At 35.4% G+C, this 19,668-nt stretch overlaps 1 protein-coding gene across 1 annotated transcript in view; it reads left to right on the forward strand.

Moving 5' to 3' along the window:
- FOLH1 (folate hydrolase 1) overlaps window positions 1-19,668 on the forward strand; it is a 63,821-nt gene that overhangs the window by 21,574 nt on the left and 22,579 nt on the right. Inside the window, exons 5-7 of the mRNA XM_089915463.1 lie at window positions 4,217-4,342; window positions 5,090-5,294; window positions 8,416-8,509. Coding sequence (XP_089771589.1) covers window positions 4,217-4,342; window positions 5,090-5,294; window positions 8,416-8,509 — 425 coding nt within the window. The remainder of the gene's footprint in view (window positions 1-4,216; window positions 4,343-5,089; window positions 5,295-8,415; window positions 8,510-19,668) is intronic.

Below are 19,668 nucleotides of genomic sequence, written 5' to 3' on the forward strand. Positions count from 1 at the left end.
CACTTTCTTCTCAAGTGCTCATGGAACATTCTCCAGGGTAGATCACATCTTGGGTCACAAATCAAGCCTCAGTAAATTTAAGAAAATTGAAATCATATCAAGCATCTTTTCTGACCACAACGCTATGGTATTAGAAATAAAGTACAGGGAAAGAAATGTAAAAAGCACAAACACATGGAGGATAAACAATATGTTGCTAAATAACCAAGACATCACTGAAGAAATCAAAGAGGAAATAAAAAAACACCTAGAGGCAAATGACAATGAAAACACAATGATCCAAAATCTATGGGATGCAGCAAAAGCAGTTCTAAGAGGGAAGTTTATAGGAATACAATGCTACCTCAAGAAACAAGAAACATCTCAAATAAACAACCTAAACTTACACCTAAAGAAATTAGAGAAAGAACAAAAAAACCCCAGAGTTATCAGAAGGAAAGAAATCATAAAGATCAGATCAGAAATAAGTGAAAAAAAATGAAGGAAACAATAGCAAAGAGCAATAAAACTAAAAGCTGGTTCTTTGAGAAGACAAAAAAAATTGATGAACCATTAGCCAGACTCATCAGAAAAAAAAGGGAAAAGGCTCAAATCAATAGAATTAGAAATGAAAAGGAGAAGTAAGAACTGACACTGCAGAAATACAAAGGATCATGAGAGATTAGTACAAGCAACTCTGCCAATATAATGGACAACCTGGAAGAAATGGACAAATTGTTAGAAAAGCACAACCGTCTGAGACTGAACTAGGAAGAAACAGAAAATATCAACAGACCAATCACAAGCACTGAAATTGAAACTGATTAAAAATCTTCCAACAAACAAAAGCCCAGGACCAGATGGCTTCACAGGCAAATTCTATCAAACATTTAGAGAAGAGCTAATACCTATCCTTCTCAAACTCTTACATAATATAGCAAAGGGAGGAACACTCCCAAACTCATTCTATGAGGCCACAACCGCCTGATACAAAAACCAAAGATGTCACAAAAAAAGAAAAGTACAGGCCAATATCACTGATGTACATAGATGTAAACCTCCTCAACAAAATACTAGCAAACAGAATCTAACAGCACATTTAAAGGATCATACACCATGATCAAGTGGGATTTATCCCAGGAATGCAAGGATTCTTCAATGTATGCAAATCAATCAATGTGATAAACCGTATTAACAAATTGAAGGAGACAAACCATATGATCATCTTGATAGATGCAGAAAAAGCTTTGGAAAAAATTCAACACCCATTTATGAAAAAACCCCTCCAGAAAGTGGGCATAGAGAGAACTTATCTCAACATAATAAAGGCCATATATGACAAATCCACAGCCAACATTGTTCTCAATGTTGGTGAAAAACTGAAACCATTTCCACTAAGATCAGGAACAAGACAAGGTTGCCCTCTCTCACCACTATTATTCAACATAGTTTTGGAAGTTTTAGCCACAGCAACCATAGAAGAAAAAGAAATAAAACGAATCCAAATCAGAAAAGCAAAAGTAAAACTGTCACTGATTGCACATGACATGATACTATACATAGAGACTCCTAAAGATGCTACCAGATAACCAATAGAGCTAATCAATGAATTTGGTAAAGTAGCAGGATACAAAATTAATGCACAGAAATCTCTTGCATTCCTATACACTAATGATGAAAAATTTGAAAGAGAAATTAAGGAAACACTCCCATTTACCATTGCAACAAAAAGCATAAAATACCTAGGAATCAACCTACCTAAGGAGACAAAAGACCTGTATGCAGAAAACTATAAGACACTGATGAAAGAAGTTACAAATGACACAAACAGATGGAGAGGTATACCATGTTCTTGGATTGGAACAATCAACATTGTGAAAATGACTCTACTACCCAAAGCAATCTACAGATTCAATGCAATCCCTATCAAACTACCAATGGCATTTTTCATGGAACTAGAACACAAGATTTCACAATTTGTATGGAAACACAAAAGACCCCGAATAGCCAAAGCAATCTTGAGAAAGAAAAAGAGAGCTGGAGGAATCAGGCTCCCTGACTTCAGACTATACTACAAAGCTACAGTAATCAAGAGAGTATGGTACTGGAACAAAAATAGAAATATAGATCAATGGAGCAGGATAGAAAGCCCAGAGATAAACCCATGTATCTATGGTTACCTTATCTTTGATAAAGGAGGCAAGAATATACAATGGAGAAAAGACAGCCTCTTCAATAAGTGGTGCTGGGAAAACTGGACAGCCACATGTAAAAGAATGAAATTGGAAAACTCCCTAACACCATACACACAAAAAAACCCTCAAAATGGATTAAAGAACTGAATGTAAGGCCAGACAGTATAAAACTCTCAGAGGAAAACATAGGCAGAACACTCTATGATATAAATCACAGCAAGATCACAGCAAGATCCCTTTTGACCCACCTCCTAGAGAAAGGGAAATAAAAACAAAAATAAACAACTGGGACCTAATGAAGCTTAAAAGATTTTGCACAGCAAGGAAACCATAAACAAGACAAAAAGACAACCCTCAGAATGGGAGAAAATATTTGCAAATGAAGCAACTGACAAAGGATTAGTCTCCAAAATATAGAAGAAGCTCATGCAGCTCAATATCAAAATCAAGCAACCCAATCCAAAAATGGGTAAAAGACTAAACAGACATTTCTTCAGAGAGGATATACAGATTGCCCACAAAGACATGAAAGGATGCTCAACATCACTAATCATTAGAGAAATGCAAATCAAAAGTACAATTTGGTATTACCTCATACCAGTCAGAATGGCCATCATCAAAAAGTCTACAAACAATAAATGCTGGAGAGGGTGTAGAGGAAAGGGAACCCTCTTGCACTGTTGGTGGGAATGTAAATTGATACAGCCACTATGGAGGTTCCTTAAAAAATTTGAAAAGAACTACCATACATACGACCCAGCAATCCCACTACTGGGCATATATACCCTGAGAAAACCATAATTCAAAAATAGACATGTATCACAATGTTCACTGCAGCACTGTTTATAATAGCCAGGACATGGAAGCAAACTAAGTGTCCATCATAAGATGAATGGGTGAAGAAGATATGGCACATATATACAATATAATATTAGCCATAAAAAGAAATGAAATTGAGTTATTTGTAGTGAGGTGGATGGACCTAGAATCTGTCATACAGAGTGAAGTAAGTCAGAAAGAGAAAAACAAATACTGTATGCTAACACATATATATGGAATCTAAAAATTTTTTTTAAAAGTGGTTTTGAAGAACCTAGGGGTAGGACAGGAATAAAGACAAAGATGTAGAGAATGGACTTGAGGACACAGGAAGGAGGAAGGGTAACCTGGGACGACGTGAGAGAGTGGCATGGACATATATACACTACCAAAGGTAAAATAGATGGCTAGTGGGAAGCAGCCGCATAGCACAGGGAGATCAGCTCAGTGCTTTGTGACCACCTAGAGGGTTGGGATAGGGAGGGTGGGAGGGAGATGCAAGAGGGAGGGGATATGGGGATGTATGTATACCTATAGCTGATTCGCTTTGTTATACAGCAGAAACTAACACACCATTGTAAAGCAATTATACTCCAATAAAGATGTTTAAAAAAATCCAAAAAATAATAATAAAAAATAAAGGAGGGATACATTTCTCTTCAAAAATAATCTAGGGAGTAGGTGAGCAAAAAAAATGTGTGAAGAACACTGATCTAATCTAACAGGCCATTTTACAAATGATAATGTTGATACTCCGAGATGTTAGAATACTCTCACCTAATCCTGAAGCCAGACCTGTAAAGCAGTATTACCTGACATTTCTTTTTTACCTGGTGGTGTGAAGACCTATTGTGAATATACTTCAAAGAGAATACAGCTTTCATCTAGGGCTTTTTCACCTCGGATATCTGACCCCTGCCAAATTGCAGTGTGTATATTTATGTGCATTTTTCTGATGAACGCTTCTATAGTTTTATGGTCACTTTACAGGAGACATCAACATAAACAGAACTTAATAGTTAACTCATAAGTCTCTACCCAGGTAATTGCCTTCTTAATTCAAGTTCATTTCTCTGTTGAATCTCTTACCTGAGGCTCATGCTTTTCTGACCCTCTTGCATACTCTTGTCTCTTACCTCTTTCAAAGATGTGAAACAGTCTTCACGCAGAAAAACCTCTTTTATTAAATCTTACTTGTAGTAAGTCATCCGTGATCTCAACAGGGTGACCTAGTCTATGTTAACTACGCACGAACTGAAGACTTCTTTAAACTAGAGCGGGACATGAAAATTAATTGCTCTGGGAAGATTCTGATTGCCAGATATGGGAAAATTTTCAGAGGAAATAAGGTAAAAAAATAATTTTTTTTTCTTTTCCACAAAAATAAAAAGTTATATTGTATCTTACATGGGTAGAACCACATCCTTAAAACTTTTGGAGGACTGTGATCTTCTCATACTCTGTACCAGCCCATCTAATAGGGAAGATACATTTTCTAGCTTATATACAGGGGTTTTAAACTGGGTCATTTGAATTCGGCCAGGGTAGAAGTTCAGGGAAACAGAACAGGTTTTTTCCATACCTACACATTATGCCTGTGGTCTACAAAGAAGCATGCATTTGATTTGTTGTTAACCTTCAGTATCTTTGTTTTAAATGTTACCTTTGAAAATATTTACTAAATTAAATTTTAGTATTAATTCTTATTATAGGTAATGAGAGAAACCAATTTATACACAGCAGTTTTGAAAGTTACTATCACTTAATTTGGCTTGATTTGCTAATATTTTTTCCTCTTTTGTGGGAAGCTAAATTTCAGAAATAAAAGTAGACTGTGGAGTCTACTTGCTTATTGTGCTTCTAGACTAGAGGAAGGAAGTAGCACATACTCACTACCACTAATATGTACATTTTTAAAATCTGCTGGTCTGAGGGCTGATTCAGCCCTGGAAACTCATTTTTAGAGCTTGCAGTAGGAAAAAGAAAAAGCCAACTCTCTGTGAGATGTCCCTTGTTTTAAGTCTAAGGATAAAAGATTGAAGATAAGGTTTAGCTACTTATTTAAGCGTAATTTTGAGTTACCAACCTAAAATAAGAAAGGCTGTCTATTCCAGGTTAAAAATGCCCAGCTGGCTGGGGCCAAAGGGATCATTTTGTACTCAGATCCTGCTGATTACTTTGCTCCCGGGGTGGAGTCCTATCCAGGTGGTTGGAATCTTCCTGGAGGTGGTGTTCAGCGTGGAAATATCTTAAATCTTAATGGTGCAGGGGACCCTCTCACACCTGGCTACCCGGCAAATGGTGAGTGACCAGGCCTTAATCATCACAAAAACCTTAACATTGTAAAGTGATTTTACCAAAGGATTTCCTTTGACACATGGATAAAGTATGTCTTTTTCTCGTTCTCTTTGTATCTAAGAATAAAGGAATTTGAACTCAGAAAATTGTTGGTTCGGGTCCCTTATCCCTTATTTGGAATCCTTGGGTCTGATAGGTTTTGAAATGCAGACATTTTCAGATATTTAAAAGTAATATGGTGCATATACCATTTCTGGCATAACATTCACATAGGAGGCTGGAGCATAAAATGGGAAGCAAGCATGTAAATATTTTTGCAGTAAAATGTATGAATAATCATATTAAGCAGAGGAATGTAAATAATATAAATAGTCTGTCTGCTCAGGTCAGATCTTGCTTCCAAATTAGTTTACATCAGATCACGTTTTGTTGACAAGTAAATTCCCCCCAATTAATGGACTTCACAGTTTTTAAAATTTCTAGTTGTAGATAAGGGATAGTAGAACAAAAGAAGTTCTATAAATCCCTGAAATGACATTTAGAATTTAGAACCTAGAAAATGCTTATTGTATCATTGCTGTATAAAGATAATAGTGATCACTTTCAAGGAGTATTTCCTAAATGCTAGCTCTTACATGCATTAACAACCCTATAAGCTTCGTTGTGTTATTATCTCTACTTGACAGAGGAGGGAAGAGAGACTAGAAGTAAGCAAACTCTGCCCTAGACCATCACACCACTAAATGAGGAGTGGGGATTCAAATTCAGATGGTCTGGCTCCGGAGTCCACATGTTTGTCTTATGCTGAAATGCTCTGCTGTAAAACAGTAGATCATTAACAAAGGGAGCTAATTTATTTTGAATGTACTCAGCTAGTTGATGACATTTACAAAAATCTGTGATCACTTAATTTGTGTGGTTTAAAACTAACTATGGTGTGTACCTTGGATAAAATAGGTTACCAAGTATCCATGGCATTTCCATATTTATATTTCATCTGGTTTTTCTATCAAATTGTAAACTCCTTTAAAGTTTATGCATTTTTTCTTCGTAAATCTTCTTGGAATATAGTACATTATCATAGATTTTTTTTAAGCAATACATATTATCCTATAATAAAATCACATAAGTCTACCTGAACTTTACTTACTTAGCCTTTTTATTCCCAAGTTTTGAAAAATGCAACTTCTCCCAAGCTCTATTGGTTATATAAAGTTAAAATTGTACCTCCTGCTGATGCAGGGGACACAGGTTCGTGCCCCGGCCCGGGAAGATCCCACATGCCACGGAGTGGCTGGGCCCGTGAGCCATGGCCGCTGAGCCTGCGCATCCGGTGCCTGTTCTCCGCAATGGGAGAGGCCACAGCAGTGAGAGGCCCGCATACCACAAAAAAAACCCACAAAAAAATATGAACATAAAATAAGATTAACTGGACTATTTCTGTTTATTATCCTCAAATTTAAAAGATGACATTGTAGAAAGAAAAATCATGTTATCCCTGTGAGGCTTGCATTTGTTGAATTCCCTTTTGTGCCCTATTTTTTTTCTTTTCCTTTTAATTTTAGTTTTTATTATGGAATAGTTCTAACATACAAAAAAATAGAGAAAATTATCACCACTTTGTCAATCTTATTTTATCTCTTCATCTTTCCTTTTGCATTATTACCCTAAAGAATTTTAAAACAAATCCCATGCAACATATTATTATGTCATTTTACTATAAAAAGAATAGCTTTTATAATCCCCTAAAGCTCTTATAATTTAAAATTTTGAAGAAAAAAATGGAAAAATAGCTCTTATTTTTCTTAAATCTGAAGAAATGACAGAAAATGTGTTTTTATTTTGAGGTGGAGTTTACATGTAACAAAACACACAGGTCTTGAGTTAATTCAATAATTTTTAAAAATTGCATGTATCTATATCACTCAAAATAAGATATAGGACATTTCTATGACTCCAGAAAGTTCTCTGGTGCCCCTTTCTGGTCAATTTTTACCATATCCCCCTAGAAGCAACCACTTCCTGATATCTGTCATCATTGATTAGTTTGGTTTTGAGCTTCATATAAATGGAATCAGATAGTAACTATTCTTTTGTGTGTTGGTGGAAAATCAAATAACAGTCAAGCTAAGAAGAAAGAAAAGAGAATTTTATTTGAGTCAAACTGAGGATTATAACCCAGGGAACAGATTTGCAGAAGCTCTGAGAACTGTTCCATTGGTCAGGAGTTAGAGATGCAATTTTATTTTATTTTATTTTATTTTTGAGATACAATTTTATACATTTCTGAGACAAAGAATTTCTGTGTTATATTGACAGGTTAGCATTCTACATAAAGTTGATCAAAGATGTTTTGGTCAATACAGCTCCCTGTATGGGATGAAAAAGAAATTAAAATAACCTGAAAATTACAACATTGGTGTCTGAATAAAGCAACCATTTTTCTTAAAGGTTGATTACATCCTCCTGTTTGAGGAGGCCTGGTTAATGTACAATACAGGTGCACATTGCACATTGGGAAAGGCCTACCACAAAGCGGGCATATTATTTTTTTCCTTTCTTAGTTTGATTTTCCGGTCATAGAAAAATTTATGATTTTCCCTCATCATTTGCCTTGCTGCTCTCAGTCAGGACAACGATTAGAGATTAGTCGTGTTATTGTGTGTGTTAATAGTTTCTTCCCTTTACTTGCTGAGTAGAATTCTATTATGGGACTGTTCTACAAATTGCTTATTCATTCTGCTATTTACAAACAGCTGGACTGTGTCCCATATGGGCTACCTAGATTCAGCTGCTATGAGCAATTCTGTGCAGGTCTTTTTGTGGACATATGTTTCCATCTTTCTTGGGTAAATACCTAGGAGTGTAATTGTTCTGCCATAGGGCATAATTCTGTATAACATTACTTTTCAAAGAAGTTATTTAAAGTGACTCTCTAATTATACACTCTTACAAGAATGTATGAGAGTTTCAGTTGCTCCACATTATCGCTAACATTTGAAACTGTCTTTCTAATTGTAACAGTTCTAGCAGATGCAATTTAAGAATGTGTTTAATCTGATTTACAGAGAACATTTTGAAAGGGACTCCATTTTTATTAGAAGTATGTTCAACTTTTTTTCAGAATATGCTTATAGACGTGAAATCGCAGAGGCTGTTGGTCTTCCAAGTATTCCTGTTCATCCAATTGGATACTATGATGCACAGAAGCTCCTAGAGTAAGTTTGTAAGAAACAAACAGATGGCTATTTGGGTAATTCTCTTTACTGGCAATCTTCAACTTTCATGCTTTTATCTCCATTATTTGATACTGAAGTTTTCTGTGCTCAATTTTTACCATACCCCCCTAGAAACAACCACTTTCTGATATCTGTAATCATTGATTAGTTTGGTTTTGAACTTGATATAAATGGAATCAGATAGTGTCTATTCTTTTGTGTGTTGGCAGAAAATCAAATAAGCATACAATTTTATCACCATTTTATAGAACAGTGGTTCTAACCTGGGATTTGCTTTAAATACTGGTATCCAGTGTGTGACAGCCATGAAAGTGAGTCTTTCAGATCATCAACTGTGGGGAGTGTCATTGATAAGGTGCTCCACTGTGTTTTGAAATCCATCACCCTGTTTGTATCAAGGCCATGTTTCCCATAGATGCTCCCAGTCAGTAACTAAATGCAGCAAGGGTACTAAATGAGGCCCATTACTGGGAGGCATGGGACTCCTCTTTTGGGAGACTCTGGCTCAGGACTCCCTGACAGCCTTGCTATCAAGGGATTCTGCCACCAGCACTCTTCTTTCTTCGTTTTCTCTTTTACCCCATTTCTGACCTGCATTGCAGTCTGATGGCTTTCTCAGCCTCTCTTAGCTCCCTTGCTATTTCCTTCACACATCTTTCCTGTAATAAATCTCTTACTTATTGAAACCTCTTATTGTCTACTTCTTGGTGGACCTGGAATAATGCCCTTTGAAAGCATCTTCCATTGATTTTCATCTTTATCCATTCCACTTCTTCCTCGGCTTTCACTATTGAAGGTTCTCCAAAGTTGTTATTGTTTAACCTGACATTGGAGCTCTTTCCTCTTTCCTGTCCTGCTTTCCCCCATCTGCATGTCCCTTCGTCTCCATTATCCTTGAGGAGGGGAGAGAGCACTGACTTCTCTGAAAGTAGAATCACTGGAGACCAAAGCGTCCGGCCAGTTAGTCCCTTTTCTTCTTTGAGTTTAAGGCATTCTTAATCATTTTATTCTAGAATGTATAAGAAAACTTATTTATGACCTAGTTCAGTGCCCTCATTTTTACAGGTGAGGAGGCTGTCATCAGAGAATTGGAGGTGTCTGTCCAATTTAAGGGCAGATTAAGGAATAGCAAGCACCCTGGTCTTTTTTTCTTTTGAGCTCTTAGCTTTACCACATGGGTTAAGATTCAGGATGGGGCACAACTTTTGAGGGCACCACGGACTATGTGTTTGTGTAAATATAAAGTCTAAATATTCATTATATTTAAAAGATGAACGTGATTGTAGCTTTACCTGTGATAGTGGAAAATTGTAAACAATACAAATCTTCAATAATTGATAAGTAGTTAAATATATTACTGTCTATGACAGTACATGAAGCCATTAAAATATATGTTGTACAAGAGTATTTAACAATGTGGGTACATGCTTATGCTATACTATTAAATAGAAAAAGTAGATTTCAAATATATATATATATATATATATAAAATAATCCCTAAATTATAAGTTTTAAAAAGTGAACCTGTATTATCTTTGTAGTTAGAAAAAGAGTGCATGGAAGGAAAGAAGGAAGGATTATACAGAATTGGACGTGAGGTTTATTTAACCATGTCTACCATTTGACTGCTCTGGTAAACTAGTTGAATTTGGCTATGCCCTAACTGGGTAGTAGAATTATTAATACTTGATCAAAAAAATTACCAAATGTAAGTCAGCTTTAGTAAGTCATTTTGTAAATGCAATCATCATTAAATAACATAAATTCTATGGAAGTATATTTTGCATTCAAAACACCATGATTAAAAATGAATTTTGGTAGTACAGAAATGTATTAAAAATGTATTTGGAAGGAGAAGATGATCTGTGTATACTAAAAGCAATAAGATAATTTCTGTTTTACCATCCATACCTTCTAAGGTATAGTGAAATGTTCTAGACTGGAATTTAGTCATAAAACATTTTAAGAACATGTAATTTGTTTATGAATTTAATTGGGAGTATTTACTCCCTCTGCATAATTATCTAGGGAGTGTGCTACGTATCCATTATAGTCAGTTCTCATATTCCCACAAATGGTTAGCAGTGTAACATTATGTATTAATTAGACTAGACAGTATTTTACAAATTGGATATATCATAAAATGAAAGTTTCTTAACAAGTATTTGAGAAGAAGAGGAGAGACATAAAGTTATATAATGGCCCAGGTATGCCGAGAACTTTAATAAAAAGTTGATGAAATGTGAATTATAGAAAAAAGAAAATTGTGTTTACCTAGGTGGGAGAAAAGGGGAACAGGGTGTATGTTCTTTCTTATTCTTTTTTGCATCTGTACTGAAGGGAATGTGGTTACATGGTTTCTTTTTGTCTCTCTGAGTAACTATCAGGATTATAATGACAACAACGACAATAATAATAAAGACAATGATAATAACATCTAACATGCATAGAGTGCTAATTATATTTTAGCACTTACTTTTTGCTAAATGATTACATACTGTTTATCAATTAGCCCATAAAACAACTACATGAGTTAGTATTGTGATAACTAATTTTACAAATAAAGAAATCAAATTTCAGAGAGTATGTGATAGATCTGGGACCCAAATTCATGTCTGATGTAAAAGACAGCTTTGTTGAGCATCACTTATTCTCTATTCAACAGCACAAGCATTTAGGAGGCATCTCTTTGTCAAGGCACTGTCTCATTCTTGTGTCTCTGCTCAGAAGACCTTTAATGGCTTCCTACAGCCTGTCCACTCGAGGTACACTTATGGAATGGCCTCTTTTTGTCAAGCACTGTCATAAAAGTATGACTTATATATAGACTTTTTCTCAGGGCCTTCAAAATATAGTATAGAAGCTCACAGCTACATAGAGGCTACATGACAAACCACGAAATTCTAGCACATCATTTTCTGCCCATCTAGCTTGGTCCTAATTTTTAAGAATTAAACTCATTATTTTGAGATAATTGTGATTCACATGCAACTGTAAGTAGTACTAAAGAGTCCCTCTAGGCCATTTATCCAGCATTCCCCAATGGTAACATCTTGCAAAGTATAGTACAATATCACAACCAAGATACTGATATATTTCTTTTTATACTCATGACACAAAACATTTCCATCATCACCAGGATCCCTCATGTGGCCCTTTTAGCCACACCCACTCCTTTCCTGTCCCCCTCCATCCATACCCTCTGACCTTAACTCCTAGCAACTACTAATCTGTTCACCATTTCTATAATTTCATCATCTCAAGAATGTTATATAAATGTATATCCTCGTGGGATTTTTCTTCACTCAGCATAATTCTCTGGAGATTTGTTCAGGTTGTTGTATATATAGTTATTTTTCTTTTTAATACTGAGGAGCATTCCATTGTATTTGGCATCACAGTTTGTTTCACCATTCAAAGAACAACTAGTTTGTAGCTATTATGAATAAAGCTGCTACAGATAATCATGTACAGATTTGTGTGTCAACGTAAGTTTTCATTTCTCTGGAGTGCAATTGCCGGGTCATATGATAATAGCATGTTTACTTTTTTAAGAATCTGACAAACCTTTTCCATAGTGGTTGTATCCTTTTACATCCTACCAGCAATATAAAAAAAATACAGTTCTTCCAATCCTTTTATAAGCACTTGTATTCTGACGTCACAAAATATTTCAGGTTTGTCTTGTATTTTCTTTCAATATTTCTAGTTTTCTGATAATTTTCATCATGAATGGATGTTGAATTTTCCCCAGTCTTTTATTGTTGCTGTGGTTGTTTGTTTTCTGCATCAATTTTTCTGATCATGTGGTTTTTCTTTAGCCTGTTAATGTGGTATATTACACTTTTTGATTTTTGTATGTGGTATCAGTCTTGCATTCATGGAATAAATCTCACTCGGTCATGGTGTATAAGCCTTTCAAAATGCTGTTGAATTTGGTTTTCTAGTATTTTATTAATGATTTTTGTGTCAATATTCATATTTATCTTTAGTTTCCCTGTGATTTCTTTATCTGATTTTGGTGTCATGGTAATGTTTGTCGCATAGGGTAACTTTAGAAATGTTCCTTCTGTTTTTCTAAAGAGCATGTGAAGGATTGGTGTTTATTCTTTACTGATTGCTAGCATTCAGCAGTGAAGCCATATGGGCTTCTCTTTCAGAGAAGTTTTTTTTGTTTTGTTTTGTTTTTTTGTGGTAGGCGGGCCTCTCACTGTTGTGGCCTCTCCCGTTGTGGAGCACAGGCTCCGGACGCGCAGGCTCAGCAGCCATGGCTCACTGCTGAATGGCTCACTACCTGTGGGATCTTCCCGGACTGGGGCACGAACCCGTGTCCCCTGCATCGGCAGGCAGACTCTCAACCACTGCGCCACCAGGGAAACCCTCTGAGAAGTTTTGATTACTTGTTATAGCCTACTTACATTTTCTCTTTCTTCAGTTTTGGTAGTTTATATCTTTCCAGGAATTCATTTCATTGAGGTTAATTTGTTGGTATATAACTGTTTATAGTGTTCCCTTATAATCCTTTTTATTTCTGTAAAGTCAATAGTAGTATCCCTCTTTTGTTCCTGATTTTCAGTCTTCTCCCCTTTTTTTCTTGGTCAGTCTAGCTAATGATTTGTCAATTTTGTTGATCTTTTCAAAGAACCAACTTTTGCTTTCATTCATTTTTCTTTATCTTTTTTTCTAGATTCTATTTTGTTATTTTTGCTCCAGTCTTTATTATTGCCTTTCTTATGCTTATATGAATTTAGCTTTCTTTTCATTGTTGAGTTTCTTTGGGTGGAAGATTAGTTTATTGATTTGATAGCTTTCTACTTTTTTAATATAGGTGTTTACAGCTATATATTTCCTTCTAAACACTGTTTTAACTGCATCTCATAACTTTTGGTGTCTTATGTCTTCATATTTATTCATCTCAAAGTTTTTTTGTGTGTGTGTGGTACACGGGCCTCTCACTGTGTGGCCTCTCCCGTTGCGGAGCACAGGCTCTGGATGTGCAGGCTCAGTGGCCATGGCTCACGGGCCCAGCCACTCCGCGGCATGTGGGATCTTCCCAGACTGGGGCATGAACCTGTGTCCCCTGCATCGGCAGGCGGACTCTCAACCACTGCGCCACCAGCGAAGCCCCCATCTCAAAGTATTTTCTATTTACTCTTGTGATTTTTTTCTATGAGCCATTGGTTATTTAGGGTCAGTTGTTTAATTTTCATATATTTGCAAATTTTCCCAATTTTTTTCTGTTATTTTTTTTCCTCAGAAGTTTATTTTAGTTGCCTAGCAACACATTATCATAAATTACTCTCAAATTAATTATTTGACTTCAGTGCAGAATCATTTATTAATGATGGTGGCAGTCAGCATCCATACATGGTTATTCTTAGAACACTGCTGTCTTTTCTTCTTTGTCTCTCTTTTTTTTTAAATTGGAGTATAATTGCTTTACAATGTTGTGTTAGTTTCTGCTGTACAGCAAAGTGAATCAGCTATATGTATATGTATATCCCCATATCCCTTCCCTCTTGGACCTCCCTCCCACCATCCCCCCATCCCCACCCATCTAGGTCATCACAGAGCACTGAGCTGAGCTTCCTGTGCTGTACAGCAGGTTCCCACTAGCAGTCTATTTTACACATTGTACTGTATATATGTCAATCCTAATCTCCCAGTTCATCCCACCCTCCCCTTCCCCCAATGTGTCCACCGCCAATTCTCTATGTCACCCTCTCTATTGCTGCCCTGCAAATGGGTTCATTGGTACCATTTTTCTGGATTCCACATATATGCATTAATATATGATATTTGTCTTTCTCTTTCTGACTTACTTCACTCTGTATGACAGACTCTAGGTCCATGCACATCTCTACAAATGACCCATTTTCATTCCTTTTTACAGCTGAGTAATATTCCATTGTATATATGTACCACATCTTCTTTATCCATTCATCTGTTGATAGACATTTAGGTTGCTTCCATGTCCTGGCAGTTGTAAATAGTGCTGCAATAAACATTGGGGTGTTTCCCTGGTGGCGCAGTGGTTAAGAGTCCGCCTACTGATGCAGGGGACACCGGTTCATGCCCTGGTCCGGGAAGATCCCACACGCCGTGGAGCGGCTGGGCCCGTGAGCCATGGCCACTGAGCCTGCACATCCGGAGCCTGTGCTCCACAACGGGAGAGGCCACAACAATGAGAGGCCCACATACCACAAAAAAAAAAAAGAAAAGAAAAGAAAAAAAGAATAAACATTGGGGTGTATGTGTTTTTTGGAATTATGGTTTTCTCAGCGTATGTGTCTAGTAGTGGGATTGCTGGGTCATATGGTAGTTCTAATTTTAGTTTTTTAAGGAACCTCCATACTGTTCTCCATAGTGGCTGTATCAATTTACATTCCCACCAGCAGTGCAAGAGGGTTCCCTTTTCTCCACACCCTCTTCAGCATTTATCATTTGTAGACTTTTCGATGATGGCCATTCTGACAAGTGTGAGGTGATATCTCATTGTAGTTTTGATTTGCATTTCTCTAATGATTAGTGATGTTGAGAGTCTTTTCATGTGTTTGTTGGCAATCTGTATATCTTCTTTGGAGAAATGTCTACTTAGGTCTTCCGTGCATTTTTGGATTGGGTTGTTTGTTTTTTTGAAATTGAGCTGCGTGAGCTGTTTGTATATTTTGGAGATTAATCCTTTGTCAGTTGCTTCATTTGCAAATATTTTCTCCGATTCTGAGGGTTGTCTTTTGGTCTTGTTTATGATTTCCTTTGCTGTGCAAAAGCTTTTAAGTGCAATTCGGTCCCATTTGTTTATTTTTGTTTTTATTTTCATTACTCTAGGAAGTGGGTGCTGTGATTTATGTTTTTCCTGTGTTTTCCCCTGAGAGTTTTATAGTGTCCTGTCTTACACTTAGGTCTTTAATTCATTTTGAGTTTATTTTTGTGTATGGTGTTAAGGAGTGTTCTAATTTCATTCTTTTACATGTGGCTGTCCAGTTTTCCCAGCACCACTTATTGAAGAGAGTGTCTTTTCTCCATAGTGCATTCTTGCCTCCTTTGTTATAGATTAGATGACCATAAGTACATGGGTTTATCTCTGGGCTTTCTTTCCTGTTCCATTGATCTATATTTCTGTTTTTGGGCTAGTACCTTACCGTCCTGATTACTGTAGCTTTGTAGTATAGTCTGAAGTCAGGGAACCTGATTCCTCCAGCTCCGTTTTTCTTTCTCAAGATTTCTTTGGCTATTCGGAGTCTTTTGTGTTTTCATACAAACTGTAAAATTTTTTGTTCTAATTCTTTGAAAAATGCCATTGGTAATTTGATAGTGATTGCAATGAATCTGTAGATTGCTTTGGGTAGTATAGTCATTTTCACAATATTTATTCTTCTAATCTAAGAACATGGTATATCTCTCATCTGTTTGTGTCATCTTTGATTTCTTTCGTCAGTGTTTTATAGTTTTCTGAGTACCGGTCGTTTGCCTCCTTAGCTAGGTTTATTCCTAAGTATTTTATTATTTTTGATGCAATAGTAAATGGGATTGTTTCCTTAATTTCTCTTTCTGATCTTTCATTGTTAGTGTATAGGAATGCAAGAGATTTCTGTGCATTAATTTTGTATTGTGCAACTTTACCAAATTCATTGATGAGCTCTAGTAGTTTTCTGGTGGCATCTTTAGGATTTTCTATGTATAGTATCACGTCGTCTGCAAACAGTGACAGTTTTGCTTCTTCTTTTCCAATTTGTATTCCTTTTATTTCTTTTTCTTCTCTGATTGCCATAGCTAGGACTTCCAAAACTATGTTGAATAATAGTGGTGAGAGTGGACATCCTTATTTTGTTCCTGATCTTAGAGGCAATGCTTTCAGTTTTTTACCATTGAGAATGATGTTTGCTGTGAGTTTGTCATATATGGCCTTTATTATGTTGAGGTAGTTTCCCTCTATGCCTACTTTCTGGCGAGTTTTTAGTATAAATCGGTGTTGAATTTTGTCCAAAGGTTTTTCTGCATCTATTGAGAAGATCATATGGTTTTTATTCTTTAATTTGTTAATATGGTGTATCATATTGCTTGATTTGCATATATTGAAGAATCCTTGCTTACTAAATTCTTTATACTATAGTTGGGTTAGTAAAATGTTTGTATGATTAATAAAGAGATGATATGATTTCAGCCTTTTAAATTTATTGAGTTTTTTTATAGCCTAATATATGGTCTATCCTGAAAATTGTCCTAGGTGCACTTGAATATGTATACGTATTCAAGTATGTATTATTTTTATACTTATTATTATTGTATTATATTATATATAATATATATTATATATATTATATATTATATTTATTATATGTTATATATAATATATATTATATTATATTATATATTATATATTATATAATATTATATATTATATTATATGTATTATATTGTATTATTATTATACGTATTCAAGTATGTATTATTTTCCTGTATTATTTCCTGTATTATTTCCTGTATTATTTTCCTGTATTATTTCCTGTATTATTATCCTGTATCCTGTAATTATTATCCTGTATTATTCAAGTATGTATTATTTTCCTGTATTATCAAGGCTTTTGTTGGGTAACATGTTTCATATGAGCCACTTGGCCTTTTTGGCTTGCCAGCTTCTTCAGCTCTATGTCTGAGATATGAGAGCCCATATGAAAACCCAAGGAACTCACCACTTTGTCATTTCTTGCACCCTGAGGTCCTGAGCTAGTTTCTTTTCTTTTCTCCACCTTTCAGAGTCTTATGTTTCTTTTTTATGTATTTATAGTCCAGGGAATTTAATTGTACTCATCAGGGTGAATAGAGTAAAGTGCATCTTCTCAGAAGCAAATTCTCACTACTTTTCAAGCTTCTCTGTTATGGCATCCTTATCATCTTATACCCCAGCCAGATTAATCACCATGCCTTACTTTTGCTCTGACTCTTTGGCCTTCGTGCCTGTTTACATCATACATTGTACCTGGAATGCTCTTTACCTCCATCTTCCCTGCCCTCATCTTACTCATTCTTTAAAAATCCAGATAAGTGAAACCTCCTGTAGAAAGAAAATTATTTCTGATCCCGCAAGGGGAATCAAGCTCTGTTTTGTTCTTCAGAACTTTATCTATCATATATCATGCTCTGCTTTATATCTATCTTTTTCTGGCTTATAAACTCTTTGGTAGAATGACCATGTCTTGTACATATTTGTATTCCTTAGTGAGTACAATACAGTACCTTGAGCATTATAGAGAATAAATCTTTGCTAAATGGACAAATAAAGTTTAATATGCTACACAATATAGATTTTTAAATTCAGTGTTGTTTATAGATACTTATTGAGCATCTATCAAATCCTTTCAAAGACATTTCCAATATTATATTTTCTGAAATTTCTATGATTTGAAATTTAAATATTCAACCTTTTAATTTTCACAGAATTTATTTTTTATTTATAGAGTGAAAGGACCTAAAGAAAATTATATCCCTGATTAATTATCCCAGTGAAATTTAGTGACTAAAACCTCTGTTCTCCATAGATGTGCGATATTTTCTTGTCCTTGTGGGGGCACTGTAATCTTGGCTTTATATTTTATTATTTTCTGGAAATATGGACTCTTCATTACCTTCCTTATAATATGTAATTGACTTCCTGATGAATTTGCACCTTGTTTTCCATATTTTTAATTTGAAAAGGAAATACATTTACACAGTTCAAAATTCAAAGGGGTATACAATAAAAAGTTTCCCTCCTACCCATTTCCATCCCAAAGGCAATCAATATTATTAGTCTGCAATATAGTACTATAAAAATATTTTATGTATAATCAAGTATATGTATATTCTTCACTTGGCTTCTACCATTTTTTGTATACATAATACTCTGCTATTTTGACTATTCATTATGATATTTAACAATGTATAATGCCCCTTCATTTTACTTGATGCTTTTCATGTGAAATTTTATTGTATATAGATAAATAAATTATATAGTATATTACATGAAATTATCTTTATTAAACAAACTCCCTCATGAGATAGGAAAATAAAAGAGTAAATATTTACTCTCTGATAGAGCATTTTAAAACAAAATATTATTTATACTTAGTTTTCCATGAGAAGATAATCATATTTATGTAGTTTTGCACATATAATATATTCTAGGTCAAGTTGAGCTGTTCACATTACCTCAAATTAGTAGGCAGGGAATAAGTACCTGTGTGCAGGCACAGAAAAAAGGAGGAAACTACAGAAAATGTTTCACTGTAAATCATAGGGTGCATGCAGGTGTGTGGACCAGAGATTGAGGCATAAAAGACAGACTGATGTTTTTCACTCTCTTAAGTTTGTCTGGAGCCATCTTCTTCTATCTGCTTCTAGGTAGCAAAAGTACATTTGGTTTCCATGCCCAAATCAAGAATAAGTCAATCCATGCTCTTAAACAGTAAAGGAAGATATGCTGAAATGAAACAGGAAGAACCTCACCATTCCACAGATATTATCATATTATTTTTCTCAATCACCTGTTGAGAGATAACCACGGCTAGTGGCATATATGGGCTGGTCCACCTGAATCTTTCCACCCTTTTGAATTAAAAAAATAAATAGTGTATAAAGCTTTGAGGGGCTGTTGGTTGAAGTGACATCCCTTCCTTTGCCCTTCCTCCCTCCCTAATAGATGAGTGCAAAAGTACTTTGTAAAGGATGACCATACATGTATTTGGGAATGTATTTATCAGTGGGAGAAATAACATAATGGGAAATTCCAAAGAGTTTGACACGTGCTGTTTCTTCAGAGCATGTTCTTGAGAGCACTTTTCACATGATTTGCTGTTGGAAACTGGTAACACAGAGTCCAAATTCTTACCAAGTGTTTGAATCTCGATTGTACCACTAATCAGTGGCTTGACTTTGGGCATGTTACCTAATCTCTCTAAGCCTCACCCTCCTTATCTTTGAAGTGGGGAGTAATAGCAGAACCACCTCATAAGAGGTGTATTGAGTTAAATGGCATATCCCTATGCAAAGCACTTTGTACTACCATGACTCATAGAAGCTATTATGAGCAGGCACTCAAGAAAACAAGTTCAAGGACATTTTAACTTATAACTTCAAAGGTTTCCTTCAGCTAATAATAT

The sequence above is a fragment of the Delphinapterus leucas genome, chromosome 7 (assembly GCF_059928025.1).
Source record: "Delphinapterus leucas isolate spDelLeu-1000000601 "Yukka" chromosome 7, BTC_Dleu_Yukka2, whole genome shotgun sequence".
NCBI classification, from domain to species: Eukaryota; Metazoa; Chordata; class Mammalia; order Artiodactyla; family Monodontidae; genus Delphinapterus; species Delphinapterus leucas.